The sequence below is a fragment of the Phoxinus phoxinus genome (assembly GCF_949152265.1).
Source record: "Phoxinus phoxinus genome assembly, chromosome: 4".
NCBI classification, from domain to species: domain Eukaryota; kingdom Metazoa; phylum Chordata; class Actinopteri; order Cypriniformes; family Leuciscidae; genus Phoxinus; species Phoxinus phoxinus.
This window is the reverse complement of record NC_136879.1, coordinates 33,214,980-33,235,948: the sequence shown is the minus strand read 5'-3', so window position 1 is coordinate 33,235,948 and position 20,969 is coordinate 33,214,980. Positions and strand designations below refer to the sequence as shown.

Below are 20,969 nucleotides of genomic sequence, written 5' to 3'. Positions count from 1 at the left end.
TATAAGTTTAATTAGTAGCTACACACTTGAAGGGGATTGTAAGTAAGCTACCATATGTTTTTGGGATAAAAAGCATCAGTAACATGAAAAAAAGAATTACGCTGACAGACTGACTAGAAGGCCTTTTGACTCATCTAAACAAGTGCCACGTGCGCGCAGTCTGTCATCACGCAGGTGCCGCTGGGGGCGCTGTTGCCAAAAGTAATTTCCCCTCCTCATGGGATGTTCATTGAACTGCATAGAACGACAGAAGTGTGTGTTTACATTCTCAATATTGTGTTAAATACAGAATACATTTTGTTTTCACTCATTCCTTTAAAAAAAAGGTATGCTTAATCCCTGTAACCGTTGAGTTGTACGTTAACCTATTCATCAACAGGAAAAAAAAACATAAACATCTCTCAACAACTGCGTTAAAAACGACATCAAAGAAGAGGAAGGTTGTACATTTTTCCTGATCAGACATCATCTGCAGCATGGATCGTCTGACGTCTTTTGGAAGTAAGTAACGTTACCTTGTTTAGCAAATCTTCTTATCGAGGGAATATAACGTAATAACTAACGTTACCTACATTTTTACGAAAAAGAAACAGTTCGTTCGCTATTAAAAATGACTGAGGTAACGTTAACGTTACTACCATTGTTGTTGGCACTGGACAATACCGTGTTTTTTTTACCATGCTGTTTGAAATACCTTGGAGTATGTAAATACCATGTTTTATGAATATAGTTAGTAATCATCCACCACCACCAAGGTTTATATTAATGTACCATGGCATCTGACACCATCACTGTGCCATGGTGACACCCCAGTATTTGCAAGATAAGTTGTAACACATAAAAAAAAACGTTAGTGCATTAAAATGAAAATTATATTTGAAAATAAAATTAAAGTAAAATTAAATTCCACACAATTCTCATATATATATATATATATATATATATATATATATATATACATATATATATATATATATATACATACACATGTTGTTGATGACTTCATTCTGTGAATCATGCAGATGATCCTTTCGATAAGCCTCCCTGTCGTGGATGTTCATCATATCTAGTGGAGCCGTACATTAAGTGTGCTGAATGTGGACCGTCACCTTTCCTCCTGTGTCTGCAGGTGGGTCACTGGATCGAGAGTCCCACTACCGTCTGACTGAATACCTCACATACTGCACACACTGTTACTTCATTGTGTACTATATGATTTGATCTTTCTGTTGCAGTGCTTTACAAGAGGATATGAGTATAAAAAGCACCAGAGTGACCACAAGTATGAAATCATGGTAAAGAGCAGTTTGGATTAAACTTATTACATGTAATATAAAATGTTCATATGTAAATAAACATTTAGATTTAAGATAGAAATTATTAGTTGTTTTTTTAATGTTGGTTAAACTGTATATGTACTAATCTTTTTTTTGTTGTTGATCAAATTGTTTAATTCAAGTTTTAAATGGAACATTCCGGCCCCCATAACTAGTATCCTGTACACTCTTGTGTTCATAAATGACATCTTTACTGTGATCTGCTTTCTTCTAGACCTCCGATTTTCCTGTGTTAGACCCTGGCTGGACCGCGCAGGAGGAGATGGCTCTTTTAGAGGCCGTCATGGACTGTGGTTTTGGCAACTGGTCAGTCTAGTTATTTTTCTTATATCTCCAACTCTACTAGGGCGCATTTAGGTATTAATGTTGTTGATCAGTGTTGTTTTTTTGCTTAAACTGTTCTTCAGTATTTAATGTATGTTTGAATATGCCATTAAAGAGTTATTAAATCATTCTTATAAAAAGTGCAATTTAAACTGTGCAATTTAAATGTTTGTATACAAATTTGTGGTTAACCTTTAATATTATAATAACGTAGCCTACCAACAGACAAGGTTCCCTATATAGTTTACAGCTTTTGTTGAGAGAGATTGTTTTTCCTTGAGAAAAAATGTATGTACTGTATCTGATATATTCAGATGAATCGGCATTGAACCAATATTGAATTGCAAGCTTGTGAATCAAAATTTGAATGCGTGTCAATACCCATGCCTACCAATGACCTCTCTGGGTGTTTCTTCAGGCAGGATGTGGCTTACCAGATGCGCACCAAGACCAAAGAGGAGTGTGAAGGCCACTACATGAAGAACTTCATCAACAATCCTCTGTTCGCCTCCACTCTGCTCAATCTCAGACAGATGGAAGATCATCTGTCCCGGTCAGCAGACACTGCCATTCCTTTTAAGCGTAAGTGAGCACCAGAAACAAAGTTACTGTTGTGTTAAAATATGCACACACACAAGGTATAAACAAACTAAAAGTCTAATCAGTCCAGTAAAATTTAATTAAAGGTACACTATGTACAATTATCGATAGTGTCAATACATCATCAGTCCTTATTCTAAAGCGTGTTTTTGTCTTTACCCTGATTCACTATGGTAAGCCTATTATACGTGTTTACATTTTATGCTGGTTTTCGTGGGAAATTGTGTACATGTCTCTCGTCATATCTGTAAATAGAGAAGAGTTGCTCTGGCTACTTTAACCCGTGTATGGTGTGGTAGTCGCATAGGTATGTTGTCACAACGAGCGAGAACGGTTGAGATGGAGACACTAAATCTTGAACCTTTGGGGAATCACCCGTTTTAAACAAACGCATAAGCAATGTAGAGATGGTGGGTTGTTGTTTTTTACTCAACATTATTTTATTGAACAGATAAATTGCCATATGTAGCTCTCTTCTAGAGTTCAGTGTAAAGCATTATCTATTGTGAAGGCTCACTTCTTTATGGTTGTTGTAACGCTGTGCTGGAATTTATTTTCAAGGAAGTACAGTGTCTATTAATGGGTAAAGCTACAGTAACGTCTTCAGCTAGTGATCCTTTCCATCTAAACTGGTTTTATTTCTTAAGCCTAGTAGTGAATGTTTTATGAGCAGTAGGTTAATATCTTTCACTTTTTAAAGTTTATTAAGAACCATATTTATCCGCAGGCGCACAGTCACACAGAGCCGAAGCACAACCAAAACAATGTTCTTCCACAAAATACATCGATACTGACTTTTTATGGAGATTTTGAATGTAATATTTACTCTTTAATGTCACCCTGATCTTCTTTTAATACACTTAATAAAACACTGTGTGCAGGTGAAAAGTCTCAGAGCTCAACAGCCCATGCAGGCATTGATTTATCACTTGTTTATCAGACTTTGGCCTGGCAGATGAACAGCATAAATTCTAGATGTGCTTGTCTGTTTCATTTGGTTTATAAGATGGCAAACAAACACACACACAACATTCTGCAATGTTCAAATTGTGGCGATGATGTTTATTTATAATATATAAAATATATTTTTAGGTAAGGGTTTCGTCTTGTCTCTTTCAGCCACTGATGATCCTCCAAGGCCTTCATTCGACTCTCAGCTGTCTAGAGATATGGCTGGATACATGCCGGCGCGAGCTGACTTCATGGAGGTGAGTGATCTACAGTTAATGTGCTGTCTGTTGAGAACAAATTCATTCATACATTATTAAAAGCAGCCTCACTCTTTTCTCTTTGTCTCTAAAATTAGGAGTTTGATAATTATGCTGAATGGGATTTGAAAGATATTGACTTTGTTGATGATGACTCTGATATTCTTCATAGTAAGTGCAACAATACAAAAATATGAATCAATTCTCTCATTTTACTGAAATGAAATGTGGTTCTCACAGTGATGCGCTATACACTCCTTAGCGACGATCTATCTATCTATCTATCTATCTATTATATCTATCTATCTCTATCTATACACATACATACTAGCATTCAAGTTCGGGGTCAGCAAGATTGCGCAAAAATGCTATAGTAATATATATATCAAGACAGAATTTGCATGGATTAATTAGTTTATCTTTTTGCAATGTTAATGAAATCACAGTGTAGTTAAAGCTGAGTTCTTGTTAATTTCTTTTTACCATGTTTGTGTTTTTCAAAGCACTCAAGGTTGCAGTAGTGGATATTTATCACTCCAGACTGAAAGAGAGACAGAGGAGAAAAAAGTAAGTAGGAAAAACACACGTTGTACTGCCATAAAAAAACCACTAGAGGGCCACATTAGACTATTACATTATATAAAAAAATCAAGCATTCTTTATATTTCCATTTAAACATATGTTTTTCAATAAACAGAATATTTATAAACAAAAATATATGCTATACTGTTACAAATTGAAGAATTGAATCAAATTATCACATGCACATACAATTCACTGAAATGCATTCCTGGAATTTATCTGGTGTGTTATTATGAAACCTAATCCATAGCAACTGATCAGCTATCCTGATTCTTAGCACAACACAAACAGCTCTAGTGGTAACAGTAACGGTGTGTAAATCAGCATTAATGAGCCCGGCTTGTGGTATGTGTGCGACTGCGAGGCGAGCTTGACCTCAGTCGTGTACTGAACTGGAGCCGCAGCTGTCGTCTGAGATCTCCTGCAGAGCGGCAAACAGACCAGTGACCCGCCGCTTCCACACAACATCTGAGACCACCACACCAGACACGCACCACGAATGAGATGCTTTTAATAAAACATAGCCCTAAGCTGAGAATGCCAAGCGGGGTTCAATAAAGCGGCAAACCAAGGCTGTGCATTACAGTGATTTTACCATGGTTAAGTAAATTTGATTGCCTTCCCAATGCAATTAGTTCTTTATGTCTGTAAATGCCGAGAACAATATACTGTACATGACACTTTAATCAATAACATGGAATGTATTTAGAAGTGTTTTAGGCACAATGTGAAGCTCCCTAATGATGGTAAAGTCACTAATGCACAGCCTAAAGTGGCGTGTTACTTTAATAAAAGGAAGGCAACACCAACATTGCATTAATTAATTTAATAACAATAAACAATTCTACCACTAAGTAATATACAAAGGTGCCAAAAACTACAGCATGAAATATGTCTCCTACATCATCTTTTACAAGTAGGAATAGGTCTAATAAAATATATTTTTTATTATGATGTTAACATCTATGATTAATTACTGAAAAAAATAATTATAATGTATATTGGGGTTGGTATATTGCCATTTTTTATGTCAAGTCTCTTCTACTCACCAAGGCTGCATATATTTGATCAAAACTATAGTAATATTGTGAAATTCTTAAAATTTTGTATGGTACTATATTATTTATTTGTGTGATGGCAAAGCAGAATTTTCATAATCATATACAGTTGTAATCGAAATTATTCAACCCCCATTGCAAATCAGGCTTATTGGCAAAATGTACAGACTTCCAGTTTTTTGCAATGAACAAATCAAACAAAAGTAATTGAAATAGATCAACACAACAAATGTTTCAAGTGGTTTCCCTAAATTCAACTGAAAACTGCTACTTTTAATGCAGTTTCTAAGTTATTCAACCCCTTCATGGCAAACATTTTTAGTACTTTAGAACACCCTTTTGCTGTTATGACCTGCAAACGAGATGTATAACCAGACAGCGGCTTCTGACAGCGTTTCTGAGGAAGCTTAGCCTATTCCTCATGGCCTCCGGCTCAGTAATATTCTTGGGTTTGCGTGCTACAACCGCATTCAAATCCCAACAGAGATTTCCTATGGGGTTCAAGTCAGGTGAATGTGATGGCCACTGTAGACTCTTCCAGGACTTCTTCTGCAACCAAGCCTTGGTGGAATTTGAGGATTGTCCTGTTGGAAGGTCCAATGACACCCAAGCTTCAGCTTCCTCATTTACGGCATGACTTTTTCTCTCAGGATTTCCTGATACTTCAATAAATCCATCTTGCCTTCCACACGCTGCAGGTTCCCAGTAGCCTACCAGAGGATGCAACACAGCCCCAGAGCACCACCATACTCAACTGTAGACAGTGTTCTTTTCAGCATATGCTTCATTCTACTTCCTCCAGTCATACCTCTGATCCATAGGGCCGAAAAAGTTCCAGTTTTGTTCCTTCTCTCCACAGAACAGAATCCCAAAAACTTATGTGGCTTATTTATATGATTTTGAGCAAATTGGATACGAGTCAGCCCACTTTTCTTGTGCTTTTGGGTCAGTAGTGGTGTACGTCATGTGTTCTAGCTCAAGCACACCTGGTGCAACTAATGAAGCCCTTGATTAGTTGCGTCAGGTGTGCTTGGGAGAACACCTGTTTTGCAGATTTGTGTTTTTGAGAGGGATTCTATTCAGAGAGTCGAATAATTTTGAGACTGCAGAAGTGATTAAAAGTTGCATTTTCAGTTGAATTTGAGGAAACTACTGGAAACATTTGTTGTGTTGAGCTATTTCAATTACTTTTGTTTGATTTGTTCACTGCAAACAGCTGAAAGTCTAAAATTTGCCATAAACCTGATTCGCAATGTGGGTTGAATGATTTCGATTACATATGTATGTATGTATATATATATATATATATATATATATATATATATATATATATATATATATATATAATTTACGCACACACACACACATATACATATATATATACTTAGAGTTAGTAATGTTTAAATTGTTGTCTTTTAGGATCATTCGAGACCATGGCCTAATCAACCTACGCAAGTTTCAGAGTAAGACTTCTTTTTTAAATTCATGCTGTTGTGCATCATATTAAAGGGGTCATGACATGAGAAACCAAATTTGCCTTGATCTTTTGGTATATAAGAGGTCTTTGTACCATTAAAACGTCCTGCAAGTTTCATAGCTTAAGACGTCCTCCCCATTATAAACGAATCATTTATTTAATCAAGCTCTAAATACAGCTCGTTCTGGATCCATGGTAAGAAGTGACGTCACGGTACGAAGTGACGTACCAGCGTTTGCATAATGACCGCCTCCAGCACAAGACAGTTACGCTTAAAGCGCAAGACAACTACGCTCACTTCGTATATCGTTGTCGCGCCCGCGCGCCGCGCGCCTCACAAGTGTTCAGTGGACGGACAGCGAGTGGGTCTGTGTACAGGGAAATTACGATGCCGCAGATGTGCTGTTCCTGGCTGTGGACAAACCGTTTATATACTGTCTATGGGACAAACAACATCTTTGAATACGCTGCGAAAGATCCAGTCGTCAGGGAAAAATGGATGCACTTTATTTTTTGTTATTTTTTGCGGACGTCTCAGTCACGGCAGTGTTAGTTTAAGCGTTTGTTCTATACATTTTAAGGATGACTGTTTTGAGCTTTGCCAGAAAACTGTTGCTCAAAGATAAGTCCGTGCCGTCTATTCTGGGCTCAACAACGACGACGCAAACTGTAAGTAATGTATTTAAAACTTTAAACTACTTTTTAAATACGCTGAAAGATCCAGTCGTCAGGGAAAAATGGATGCACTTTATTTTTTGCGGACGTCCCAGTCACGGCAGTGTTCTATACATTTAAGGATGACTGTTTTGAGGAAAAAATCCCAATATGATGCTTGGCTTTGCCAGAAAACGGTTGCTCAAAGATAAGTCCGTGCCGACTATGGGCTCAATAACGACGACGCAAACTTACTTTTTACCATGGCTAATATAAACACATTTGTATAAGAGAATCTTGAAAATATGTCGCCTTTCTAGTAGGCCTACATGTGATAGAAAATTAAAAATGTTGCCTTTATCAATGCTGCATCTTCTAAGATGGCCTGTCTGTGCATGCATTTTTGTCCGTGGTACACCCTATCATTTCATTGGAATCAGTTAAATAATGTTAAACTGTTAGCAAATGAAGCTATTGGATAATTATGCAACAATAATCCGTTTTCAAGTGTCTCGGGTTAATTTTTTTTTATTAATTCAAAATAGTTTCACTTTCCATGTGGACACGGGCTGATCCAGTCTTCGTTGTTGTGGTGATGGTTCATTTTCCTCTGATTCTGGCTCAAACATAATAAGGTTTTATCATTGCCAGAGCCATCGCTTCGCATGCATCACCCGCTATTAAACAGTTGCGCCGAATCCGCAAACTTTCTGGCTGGGGGCGTTAATATTGATGCATAGGCACTGACGTTAGCCAATCATAACAGTGGGCGTTAACACTGAACTCTTAAAGGGGAAACACCCCCAAAACAGACTGTTTGAATCAGAGGATGAGAAACAGGGTGGGAAAAGGTCATAAATCACTACATTTTAAAAGTTTTTGGTAAAAAAAACTATAGTAATACTATAATTGCACCTAAGGGAACATAATAATAAAATAAAAAAAAACATGTCATGACCCCTTTAACCAAACGCTCTTGCCATCTCTTGTACTTCATTTATATGATCAGTATGTGAGGCAATGTTCAGAAGTATCTGCCACAAGATAACTCTCCCTGACCCCCAATAACATGAGCCATCTGTGTAAAATGTTTACAATGAATGCCCGAAATACTGCGATCCCAGATCAACACTGATCCCAGAGCTGTTTTTGCCAGCTGTGATTGCTCCCCTATGAATAGTTTGGCATGAAATGAACATTTCGAATGTAATGACAAAGGAGATTGCATCTTTCGAGTCTTTATTGATCCAGGCCCTCTGCGCACTGTGTGGCTTCTCTCAGTAAATAGAAGCCCATCCCTGACTATTTCCCACTGGACATTACGGTTGGCCAGCTGGTTTCGATAGGAATACTCTTATCCAATTATTTCCTCTTCACGCAGCGAAACAAACTGGGAAATCCAATCGGGTTTGCGTGTTTTCCTGAGTCGTATTGAGTATTCGTGATGCAAGCAGAGCTTTAAGTCGTTTTTATTTATCTATCGTCTCCCAGCCGCCCTCCTCGTCTCCATGCACTCTCAAGACAAAAGCGAGGCGATAGCTACCGTGGAACTGCAGCCTTGTTGTCATGGAGACTGCAAGAAAGTGTGTGTGTGTTACGAGTGATAATGGAAGCAGTGGCCAAGACCTGATGGCTCGCAGCGGTGTTGGTTTATCCCCAATTCAAGAGAGCAAGACAGCTTGACCTGGCTGTGCGCACACCAGCCAGTCTCGTATCCCATCAGCCACTGCTGCATGGAGGGCACTGATATTGTAGTCTGATACATCTTTAGTGATGTATATACGTGTGTTTATGTGTATATATATATATATATGTATACAGTATATATATAAGTGACAGGCAGACGTGTATGCGCTTGTTTCTTGGTAACATCACACCATAGTGGAGGCAGAATATCACACCTCACGCTCACCCACATAGCAGCTTTCTGTTTCTCTCGCTCTCGCTCAGTAGCAGCAGGATTGATCGCTGATAGTGCTGCTTACTCAACCCCTTTCAAGGGAGCTGAGCTTCAGTGGTGGGTGAAGAACCATCAGGGAGACTTTCACAGGGCCGCGTGGCACAGCTGGACTCTTGATACATCGCTGTTGGCATTTGCTTCTCGAAGAAAGCCAATCAAACGCAGTTTTTCTGATGTAGCAGATTTGCTCTGTTCCAAAACCACAAAGTCCTAATAACGAGTGGGTAAACCTGGATTTTCTTTAAACCTTATGTTTTCGAGTTGGTGGCATATCAGTGAGAAAACATATTGGACACAATGGATGCAGTGTCTGTATTGATGGTACATTTTTTATAATTAGTGATTTTATTTTCCATTAACAATAAATCTATCTAAGTCGCATGTACAAAGTACTATATATAGTATTGTACATTGTAACACAATATATAGCGATTCCATTTACAGCACCTTCATAAATTGAATAAAAACATAAGCAAAAACACACCTGACCCAATACGCATTCTTCATACATCATTTTGTAGGTCTTGTTGAATTTTATGCAGAAAAGGTTCATTGCCATCTTGCTCCAACATTTGAACGTAATAGACTTTCTGATTAAAGGACAAGTTCGGTATTTTACACTTAAAGCCCTGTTTACAGATCGTATCTGATGAAATAGAACTGTTAAGATTAAAGTTTGGACACATGCTCCTGTCCCGAGAATTTTAGGTTTATTTCGGTTTCCCCCCCCACCTCCACAATGGTTGTCTATGGCCACTGGAAGATTCCTTCCTAAAAACACATTAAACTTTCGTTTACAAAGACGTGAAACTCACCGAGTGGTCAGGGGTGTTCACTGATACGGTCCCAAAAAAAATAGCTGAAAAAGATGCATTCCAACAGGTTTTATCGTAGTTTTTGTCCAACTCCATTGACTTGTATTGAATGTGCTGTGTGAGGTACGATATTACCATAGACAGTATATAAGATGGACACAGCGACCCCATAGACTTCAACGGAGAAAAGTGAAGCCCATTTGAAGCACTCACTTCCTGATCGCCAGGCGAACTGCGCAGGCTCAAACTGAGCTTGAACACGTGAGCAACGTGTCTGACAGCTGTCAGTCTTCTAGTAGCTGTGCGGAGAGAAATCTGAATCATTCCCTTCCGAATCTCGCAGAGACGGAGAGCGTGAGCATTAGCTGTCCATGAGCTAGCAGTAGGATCAACTTTATCACTCTCTGTGGGCTTCTCCCTTGACTTTATCGGACTTAATGGCTCCACGTCCCCCCGATTGCCTGCGAGCTTCTCCGCCGGTCTATACGGTAATTTCTCTACAGTGCGACAGAGAGTCGCGGGAGTTATGACGCAATCGTTAGCCTATTTTTACAAAAACGGCTTCTACGGGGCCATAACGTAAGGTACAAGGTAATGGAGCCTTTTATACATTGTCGAGTTTCTTTAGAAATAAATAATGGACAAATGGAGTCTTTGGACGCCTCAGATGTAAAGTTATTCGCTGTCAAAGTGACGCAAAAATGAATGGGAGTCAATGGAATGCTAACAGCGGGTGAAGTTCTGCTACAATGGCGGCGCCCGCGGAGGCTTCAGTTTCCGGCGGATGGATTACCCCCTTGGATATTACTCCGCCGCTTCTTCTTCTGCTTCTTCTGTGTATTCAATGAAATGCCAGCGGTTTGCTTGCAATTGGCAAAGGTGCATTATCGCCACCAACTGGGCTGGAGTGTCTATTGTTCAAGCTCTCAACGGAAGAATCACGGGTGTGACGCGTTTGACAAAATAGGTCCACAAAAGCGAATTAAACCTCAAATTTTTGGGACAGCAGCATGTGTCCAACTTTTAATCTTAACCGTTCTATTTCATCAGATACGATCTGTAAACAGGGCTTTAAGTGTAAAATACCGAACTTGTCCTTTAAGACTTCCTAACTCATAAATACAAACTGCATCTCTTATTTTGTCAGTTCTGGAGAGGCGCTATCCCAAGGAAGTGCAGGACCTTTATGATGTCATGAGGCGCTTTGCACGTGTGGTGGGACCCATAGAGCACGACAAGTTCATCGAGAGTCACGCCTGTGAGTATTTAATCCTCTTTTTGCGCACTTGATGTATAGGATGTCATCAGTTTGGTCTATACTTACTAGACTTTAGTTTTCTTCCTCAGCTGACCTAGGATCAGTCTAGCCCTGTGTTTTGTGGTTTAATGAGCATGTGCAGGACAGTTGGGGTTAGATGAACAAGCCCCCATGTCATTCATGAGTTCAGTCTGTCCGCCCCAGTATCTGATCTCTCTCTCTCTCTCTCTCTCTCTCTCTCTCTCTCTCTCTCTCTCTCTCTCTCTCTCTCTCTGTCTCTCTCTCTCTCTCTCTCTCGTTGACAGTGGAGTTTGAGCTGAGGAGGGAGATCCACAGACTGCAGGAGTACAGGAGAGAGGGAATTCAGTCCTTCTGTGGTAAGATGGAAGTTCATTCAAAAGCAACACAGCAATGATTTAGCAGAGTATTTTACCATAAAAAGGATTATCCATATTAGCTAGTCAGATTTGCAATCTGATCTGACCCGTGTCATCTGGACTGTAGGTGCTAAGGTGTATGAGAGAGTGAAGCGCACTCGAGAGGACGAGCGCAGGAAGAGGAACGTGCTGTGTGACGTCCTGCAGTACATTCACGATGCCCGTGCTTGCCAACAGTGGCTGCACAAACAGGCTGCCATGTAAGATCACTTCCTTACTGCCACCTTACTCACTCAAGAAATAATACATTAAAAGTAACTAAATAATTAAAAAAAACTATTCTGCTACCAATCCAAAAAAAATTACATCAGAATGTTGTCCTGTCTGTTTTTGTCCTGTCTACTATTTTATACCAAAGTACTTGTCTTTTTTTCTCTTATTATCAATCTGGGCGGCAGTTATACATTTTAATGTATTCCATCTGCCTATGTTTAACTGGATAACTGGACTAACCAGCTGACCAATTTCATGCACATCATCTCAAATGATCATTCTGAAATGCCTGAGCCATGATTTGGTTTAGTTCCCTCCTAGAAGCGTCTTACCAATTGAGTTCACAAACACCATCATCTGAACGCAAGATAACATGACAGCTTTTATTGTGTTTCATCTACGCGCTCTAAGTATTTTATGATAGAGGGGGAAAAAGCCACAGTGGCTTTCTTGATTGCAGCTACTTGCATTTTTATTGCAGATATTCTGCGCCAATTTTCCTGGAAGTGACGATTTTGGTCACTTAAACACGAGATTGAAGCTCCTTTATTCACAAATGTTTTATGCAATATTTTGCACACTAGTTCAATTCGCAACTTTGAATGAACACATAGCATCATCATTTACAGCATCATTACTCCAGTCTTCAGAGTCACATGATCCTTTATAAATCATTCTAATGTGGTGATTTACTGCTCAAGAAACATTTCTGATTATTATCAATGTTAAAAACAGTTGTGCTGCTCAATATTGTTGATACAGAATGTTCAAAACAACAGTATTTAATTGAAATAGAAATGTTCTTTTTCGACATTATAAATGTTTCACTGTCACTTGTGATCAGTTTAATTCATAATTTCTGAATAAAAGTATACATTTCTGTCAAACAAACAAAAAACCTTACTAACCCCAAACTTTTCAACAGTATTGTGAGACATATCAAAATATATATATAAAAACAGTTTTTGTTATTTGTATAATAACTGTCATTCCAGCATGACACGATAACTCATACTCAGTTCTACTACTTTATTGCTGCCATGAGGGCTCTGCTGTTTATTTCTAGTGTTCTTTCTTCTGCTGTTTTATTGGTATCACACATGTGATTCATGTCTCTACCTGCCTACTAGTCCACAGTGTATTCTCATTCAAACAGCTTTGGCTGTCAGTTTGTTTGTGTTTTTGTAGCTCCAGCGGTAGCTTCACAAAATTTGATGTAGATATTCAGCAAAAGTAGACAAAGTAAAAGTGAATGATGAATCAGGCTCTCTATTTATATTTTATTTAGCTGAGAACCCCAAGAGCCCCAGCCCGTCTTTCAGAGATGTTTCAAAAGCATTTGTGTGAGGATGTTTTACTTTGACTGTGTTTCTCTCTCACAGCGACGCTGGAATCACTCCTGTGGTCACCACTATCACTACCTCAGGTACAGTGCTGCCTATTTCCTCCATTTTTCACGCTATGTCTCCTCTCTTCCACTCAGGTCTCTTGTTGCAATCTTTGCGATGTCCTCTTCAGCCGTGAAGCCGCAGGCTCAAACACATTAATCTTTTCTCTGAGATGCACTGCTGTAAATGCGCTCAACAAAAAGGAAGCCACTCACATCTCTTTGTATTTCTCTCTCTCATACTTTCACATTTTGTCTCCTTTTGTCACTTGACTGCACAACTAGGACATATTTAAATGCATATGAATCTGATCACACTCTGACTGCATACAACGTTGGCTGATTCTGATAAATAAGTTGAGAAATCAAAGCATATTTCTGATTAAGCAGACATTAGTTTATTTTAAATTAATTTATTAAATGATATATGTAATGTATTTAATATTGCTATAGACCACCAGTCAAAAGTTTAGATATTTAATGTTAAAATTTAACATTAAAAGTTAAAGAATTTTCTATGTTGTTGGAAGAAGTATCTTCTGCTCTCCCTGGCAATTATTTGATTAAAAAATACAGTAAAACAGCAATATTGTAAACAATTATTACTAGTTTTTTCTATGATAATATATTTTAATACGTAATTTATTTCTTTGAATTTTCAGCATCATTACTCCAGTCTTTAGTGTCACATGACCCTTCAGAAATAATTCTAATATGCTGATTTGCTGCTCACGAAACATTTCTTATTATTGTCAATGTTGAAAACTGTTGCGCTGCTCAATATTTTTGTAGAAACTGTTATACGCTACCATTCTAAAGTTTGGGGTAAGTAAGATTTAAACATAAAAATTAACATTTAAACATTAATTTTACATAAACATTATTAATTTATATAACATTATATTCCAAATAAATGCTGTTCTTTTGAACTTCTGTTTATCAAAGAATCCAAAAAAAAATATTTAGCATGGTTTCAACAAGATTATTAAGCAATAGAAACTATGTATATTCAACATTGATAATAATAAGAACCATTATTAATACCAATAATAGAGTTGAGATTGATTATTATTATTATTATTATTAAATTCAGCACAACATTTATTTACTCCGTGTTATAAACGCTGTAATGCACAGCACAGCCCCTTGTGGCTTATTGCTTCACTTGATTATTTCTTATTGGATGATTGCAACACATCTGTCGCTAACAGTGTCAGCTCTGAATAGTCTCGCTCTGATCCACAGGCAGAAGAAGCGCACCTCCTCTCAACCTAACAGGGCTGCCTGGCACTGAGAAACTCAACGAGAGAGAAAAAGAGGTTTGCAACTCGTGATTTTGCTACTGGCACAAGCTCATTTTGAAGACATCTGCCTAATTGATGGGGTATAATGGATCCTAAACGATTCTGTCATCATCTCTCTCAGTTATGTCAGGTGGTTCGTCTGGTGCCTGGAGCGTATCTGGAGTACAAACAGGCCCTGCTGAACGAGTGCCGGCGGCAGGGGGGTCTACGGCTGGCGCAGGCCCGATCGCTCATCAAGATAGATGTCAACAAGACACGCAAAATCTACGATTTCCTTATCAAAGAGGGCTACATCAATAAGGCTTAGTGATGACTGAACTGCTGCAAGGACATCTGATAAATGAAGAATCATGCTCATTGTAGATCATTCATGTTGAGAATGAGCAATGAGAGATTTTAAGAGTACTGGTTGTATGTAGTTCGTTCAGTTATTAATTCCTCACACATCTGCACCTGTTTGTTGTTGAAGACTGACTGGGTGCTTCTTTGTTGTGTTTCTGGACTATATAAGTTGATAGTTGTGCACAAAAACTGCTGCTGTTTGTGCCAAGGAGAATCTGATAACACCACGCTGTAACATGAACACGTTTTATTTAGTATTTAATCTACATGCCTTTAAATTGTCCAATCATTTATTGAAGTCTGAATTTTTTTTGATGATCATCTCAAAGTCTTAGAAGAACATGTCTGGATCACATTTCACTCCAAATTGAACAAAGAAATAGTATATACTTTTTATACTATTAAACGTATTGTGATTTTTTTCATGACAATTCAATACCCGACACTATAATTTAATAATATGACATATGCATTATATTTTGTGAGGACAAAATGTATATGTTATAATGTGAAATTAAATAGAATAATATATAATTATTATATTGTATAATATACAGACAATATTTATTGTAGATACTGCTTTGTTTTTACTGTAGTAATGATAATAATTACAAAACTAGTTCAAGTAAAATGACACTACACATTACATCAATAGGGAGAAATTGTCTTGAAAATAATTGTACAATGCATTGTAAATTTCTTTATCCAAGTCTCTTCAGTTTCTTAATGCAAAGTGTAATATCTTATTTTGTTTTTGTTATTATTGAGGTGAAATATGATCCTGGCAAGTTTTGTGAGACTCTTGTGTATGCAGAGTATGTTGTAATATTAGAACTTAATTCATTACACTTCAGTTATTATTTATGCATAATTCATTACAATTTTTATGCAACAGTTGTGTTAGAACTACTATAATATTTCAACACAAATATGTTCTGTAAAACTTGTGGCTAGTTTTAATGTGAAGGCTGAGGAAAAAGTGCTCTGAAATCTCGAGTGGCAAACTTTACACCAGTTGAGTGTGAAATCTATTACTGTCGCCTCTCGCTCTAGTGAAACGGCATGACCTGCGAGAACCGTGACTAACGCTAGCATTAGCACACGGATGACAGAAGCAGCAAACACCAGCCTTTAGAAAGCTTATCACAGAAGAGTATGGCAGCCTGATTAATGCTCCAGATCCCACCTTTGATGATAAGCCCCTGCCCAAATGAGAAAGAGCCCCGTGGAGAAATGCAGGCCTGTTTGATGGCTGGAAGTTGTGGGGTTTGGAATTGATGTTTTTATTTGTGTCCTCCTCATTCCTGTAGGTGACATTTCGCGAAGCATGGAGGTCTCGCATTAAATCGTTTTTGAATCTGAACTGCTTTCCGCGTGGCGTGTTTGTCAAAGTACGACGGCGGCACTCTCGTCACAACGTGCTATTGTTGAATTTTGTGTCTAGATTCACATTTTTCCATCTAAATTTCGTTTGACTTCCATTTCATTTGGCATTCTAGGCAGAAACGGTCCTCGTATAAGAGCGCATCATCAGACTGGGAATGCATGCTATAATGTCCCTGATCCGTAAAGCGTTTGGCGTGTGAGAGGACGGGCAGCAGAGCGGAAAGACAGCAGATTCTGGTGTAGGAGGTAGATCTGCTGTTTTGCATGCTCATTCCTTCATCAAACCACACTGGCCTGTCTTTAAATGAGATCTGATGCCTCCTCATGCACTCAATTTTCACCCACAGTTCATAGTCATCTGCATTTTAGTTCATTTCCATCCTTTACAGAATAATTCACCTATTGAATGGGGACTGAAGCTTTCAAACTAAAAAAAAAACTAAAACATTTATCATAAAAGTAGTCCATATGAAAATAAAATTTTGATCTAACTCACCCTCATGTGGTTGCAAACATTCATTCATCTTTGAAAATATATATTTTCAATGAGAACTGAGCAATTTCTGTCTCTTCATTGAAAGTCTATTCACTCAAAACTCTTGACGGTTCAAAAAATTCATAAAGACACAATCCAAGTCTTATGAAGAGACACGATGTCTTTATATGATGAATGGTGCAATTTAGCCTTTTATTCACATATAAACTTTGATCAGCAAACATCTAGCGCTCAAACATGGTAAATGGAAGTTCAAACGTACTTGCTTGAGGTGTGAGAACAAACAAGATTTCATAAAAAAATATCTTCATTTGAATTTGGAAGAAGAACGGACGTCTTGTGGGTTTGGAACGACATGAGGGTGAGACGTGAGTAATTGATGACAGAATTAACATTTTTGAGTGATCTAATCTTGTAACTAATCTTTTAAGTTCTAAATTCTGACTTGATAAATTGAAAGTCTTACGATAGCTTTGTGTGACAAAGGATTGAGTCAGTGAGTTGATTTGTCAGCAAATCATTTATTAGTATCGATTCATTTTAAAAGATCTGACTCAGAAGAAGAGTTTATTCACAAACTGGTCATAGCAGCTTCATGAATGCTTTACAGGATGGTGATGATATGATTTATTTACTAAGGTTTGTGGGGATGCATGTTTCTGGCAATGGATTTGTCGTCTTTTCCACGGCCCTCTGTCCTAGATTTATAATAATCACCTCCTAATCGTCTAATTTTTATGAAAATTGCATCAGTCGTCTGAGGGAAATGCTCTTAGCGCTGTTTACCTCCCTCTTTCTCTCTATTGATTTGAGGCTGTAAGTAAAGCACTGTTTCTCTACTAAGAGCTGAACCTCAGTGAATGAGCGGCGACTGGTGACTTCTTCACAACCAGGTACAAAATCACTTTCCAGACACTTCTCTCTCTCTGTTCCGCTGTGGTGGAATGAGTTTCCGACTTCCAGTGTCATTAAGAATTCAACCTGTTCATTCAATCAAGTCCGCACAGGCACCCTAAAGAGATTCAGTTGACTGGAAGAGTGTGGTACTCATTCAGTGCCTGATTAGAAATCACTAAATCGCTTTGTCCCCTGAACTGTTATTATGAACGTAAATGTTTTTTAAATTGTTACATGCAAAAAACACACTAAATTTTAAGTTGTGAATCGCACAAATCATGTTGTACAGTAAATTGTGAAATTACAAAATGTTTGTTCTTTGTGTTTTTTTAAAAACTTGAATTACATTTTGCAAGCTAGCCTAACTGTGCAAGCATTCTAGCTAAGCATACCGCTAGCATTACACACTCTACACATAACCTCAGCACTGCTTATCGCTGTTGATCAGGAATTATAAATTGTCTGATTAATACCTAAATGTGAAGTGCCATAAAAAGGTAGATCAGATTAGGTCAAAAGACCAGTTAAACATAGACCCGCTCCGACTGGTTTAATCGGTTTTTATTTTGGCAATTTGATGAATGATGCAAGTCATAATTATATTTTTGTCTTTGGAATAACATGTAAAGCAAATACTGTAGATTCGGGTAAAAACGGGTGCCAAGTAGAATGTCATCTATTGGAATTGACAAGATTTTGAAAATTGGTCGCTAATAATTAAAGCAATAGAGGTTGGCGAGAGTTAGAAGAAGGAAAAGTCATTTTGAAGGTGAAACTAATTATTACATTTTGACTTTTTTTATTATTTGAAGTAACATGCACTGATAAATCATTCACAATATAACCAAGAACGTGGTTAAGAAAGTAAATTTCACCTTTTTAAGTGTCTGCGCCATTGGCAAATGCTTCGCCTTTATTGCTAGGCAGCGATTAACATGGATATAAACTTGTCTTCTGTTGTCAACACTCACGGTTTCCTTGGAAACCAGGTCCGTGGCATTCTAGAGCTGTAGTCTGAAAGAGGATCGGCTCAAGGGAGGAGGGACGGCGAGAGAGTGGACACACACACACACTCCTCATACTGTTACACATGCTCATTGCTCGGCTGAGGAGTCATGACTGAGCTCAGCACTGAAGCTCTGCATCTCTCCTCAACGTCTTTTCACCCAACAAATCCTTCTCTAACTTGAGAATAAGCACCTTAATCCTCATTCAGACATTCAGTTTGTTCAATGTGTACTTGCTAAAACGAAACAACAATGGTGTTGTTGTAACTGAGCTCTTAACAGCACACTTTAGTCTGTACACAGCCAGGGTTTGTCGAACTGGTGTGTGTTAATCGGCTATACGCACGCAGTCCTGTATAAATCCGCTTGCTAATTCGTTACTTGGAGGCGGAGATGTCTGACATGCAGGGACAGCTGGAGCTGAGGACTGTAGTAATGTCATGGAGGCTGTTCACCGCTGCTAGCACAGCTGGAGAGACACGGGTGCCTTTGGGATCAGACACCGGACTGCATTAGCAGCTCTCTGGGAGGGAAGAATTGCGTCAGTAGCCAAAAATAGGCTTCATGTCTATTCATTGTTAATCCAATTCTGCTAGAATGAATATTTGTACCACCAGCAAGAACGTTGCCTTAATTGGATTGCAAATTAGGCTCCTTCTTACAGACATTGTACACTATAGTTTGTTGGGCATGGCCTACATTAGAATTTGCTCTTGAAATGATATTCTCTCAACCCATTTAACTTCTGTAATGTGACATCAAACGGGATGCTCACAAGAAGAACTTGCAGAGCTGGACTGAATTTTGATCATAATGGCATTGATTGCATTGTGAAAAGTGTCCATACTTACCAGACACCCATCATTTGAAACTCGAGATGTCCTGGGGATGTCAATGGAAAAGTCATTTCAGAGGCATTTTGATGAGTGATTATTGATTTATTGAAGTACATGTACTAATGAATCTTTGACAATAAGACTACAACTGTGTTTTAGAGAGAAAATTGGGTCATTTGGGATTTTATGTTGACTTAAAGCTGTGGTTCTCAATCTCTTTGACCAAACACCTTACAATAACCTTATTTCAACACACTACTAATGCAACTCAACCAGGCCTCATCCTTCTTCTTTTTTTTTTTTGCATATGCCTTGGGTGAGAATTCTTTTTATTAATCGGTATGATTCATTTGAAAAGATCTGACTCAGAAGAAGAGTTTATTCACAAACTGGTCATAGCAGCTTCATGAATGCTTTAGGATGGTGATATGATTTATTTACTAAGGTTTGTGTGGATGCATGTTTCTGGCAATGGATTTGTCGTCTTTTCCACGGCCCTCTGTCCTTGTTTTATGTCCTCTCACCACTTCCTAATTGTCTCATTTTTATGGAAATTACATCAGTCGTCTGAGGGAAATGCTCTTAGCGCTGTTTACCTCCCTCTTTCTCTTTCTCTCTATTGATTTGAGGCTGTAAGTAAAGCACTGTGTTTCTACTAAGAGCTGAACCTCAGTGAATGAGCGGCGACTGGTGACTTCGTCACAACAAGGTACAAAATCACTTTCCAGACACTTCTCTCTCTCTGTTCCGCTGTGGTGGGATGAGTTTCCATTGATATCGCCTTTTGCCTATGCCTTGGGTGGGAATTATTTAAATGAGGAAAATTGTGATGTGTACGTTTCCAGAAGTAAACTCGAGAGTAGTAAGCTAATAAGAGCTGTGCGAGTAAACCTCACTCCCATGGCCTCAAGAGGCACTAGTGTCCTCCATGTTTGCACACCTAATACCTCCCATGCCGGAAACACCGCTTCGAATCCCACTCGGAGCGGTGCGAGTAAGACCAGAGGGGTTACACATGCTCAAACAGCAACATTACACTCTGAAGAACGTTGAAAATGTTAAAAGCCTCTTTAAATAATAATTTGTTGTCATCTTGACCACCTTTGGAAGTTTGTTCAGGCCCCCTAGTGGGTCCCTGGTTAAGAACTACTGCTTTAAAGGAATGTTCAGGTTTTAATACAAGTTCAGTTGTATTTATTTTTTCAGAATGAAAGTTAGGCGGTAAGGGATCAAAGTCTGTTCATGGGTTGTACTGTTGTATAGCTTTGTGTTGATCAATTGAATGTTGAAAATATGTCTTTCAAAAAAATGCTGGTAACAAACAAACCGGACTATGGGTTGTGAAATTAGAAATTACAGGAGCTATTGAACGAACTGTACATGTATATATA

The 20,969-nt window shown here is 38.3% G+C and overlaps 1 protein-coding gene across 2 annotated transcripts; it reads left to right on the top strand.

Annotated features, from left to right (window-relative positions):
• The first annotated feature begins 144 nt into the window (after positions 1-144).
• Positions 145-16,771, top strand: tada2a (transcriptional adaptor 2A). Of its 2 annotated transcripts, XM_079611526.1 has the most exons (16): positions 145-252; positions 380-501; positions 1,023-1,129; positions 1,236-1,295; positions 1,552-1,643; positions 2,080-2,243; positions 3,381-3,469; positions 3,568-3,640; positions 3,973-4,036; positions 6,529-6,572; positions 11,163-11,273; positions 11,579-11,650; positions 11,778-11,910; positions 13,306-13,349; positions 14,556-14,629; positions 14,736-16,770. In XM_079611526.1, the coding sequence occupies exons 2-16, from the start codon at positions 477-479 to the stop codon at positions 14,919-14,921; spliced, it is 1,338 nt and encodes a 445-aa protein (XP_079467652.1). In that variant the 5' UTR covers positions 145-252; positions 380-476; the 3' UTR covers positions 14,922-16,770. The 2 variants fall into 2 exon arrangements, with proteins under 2 accessions (XP_079467652.1, XP_079467651.1); XM_079611525.1 differs by having other exon boundaries at positions 220-501; positions 14,736-16,771.
• Positions 16,772-20,969: the final 4,198 nt, after the last annotated feature.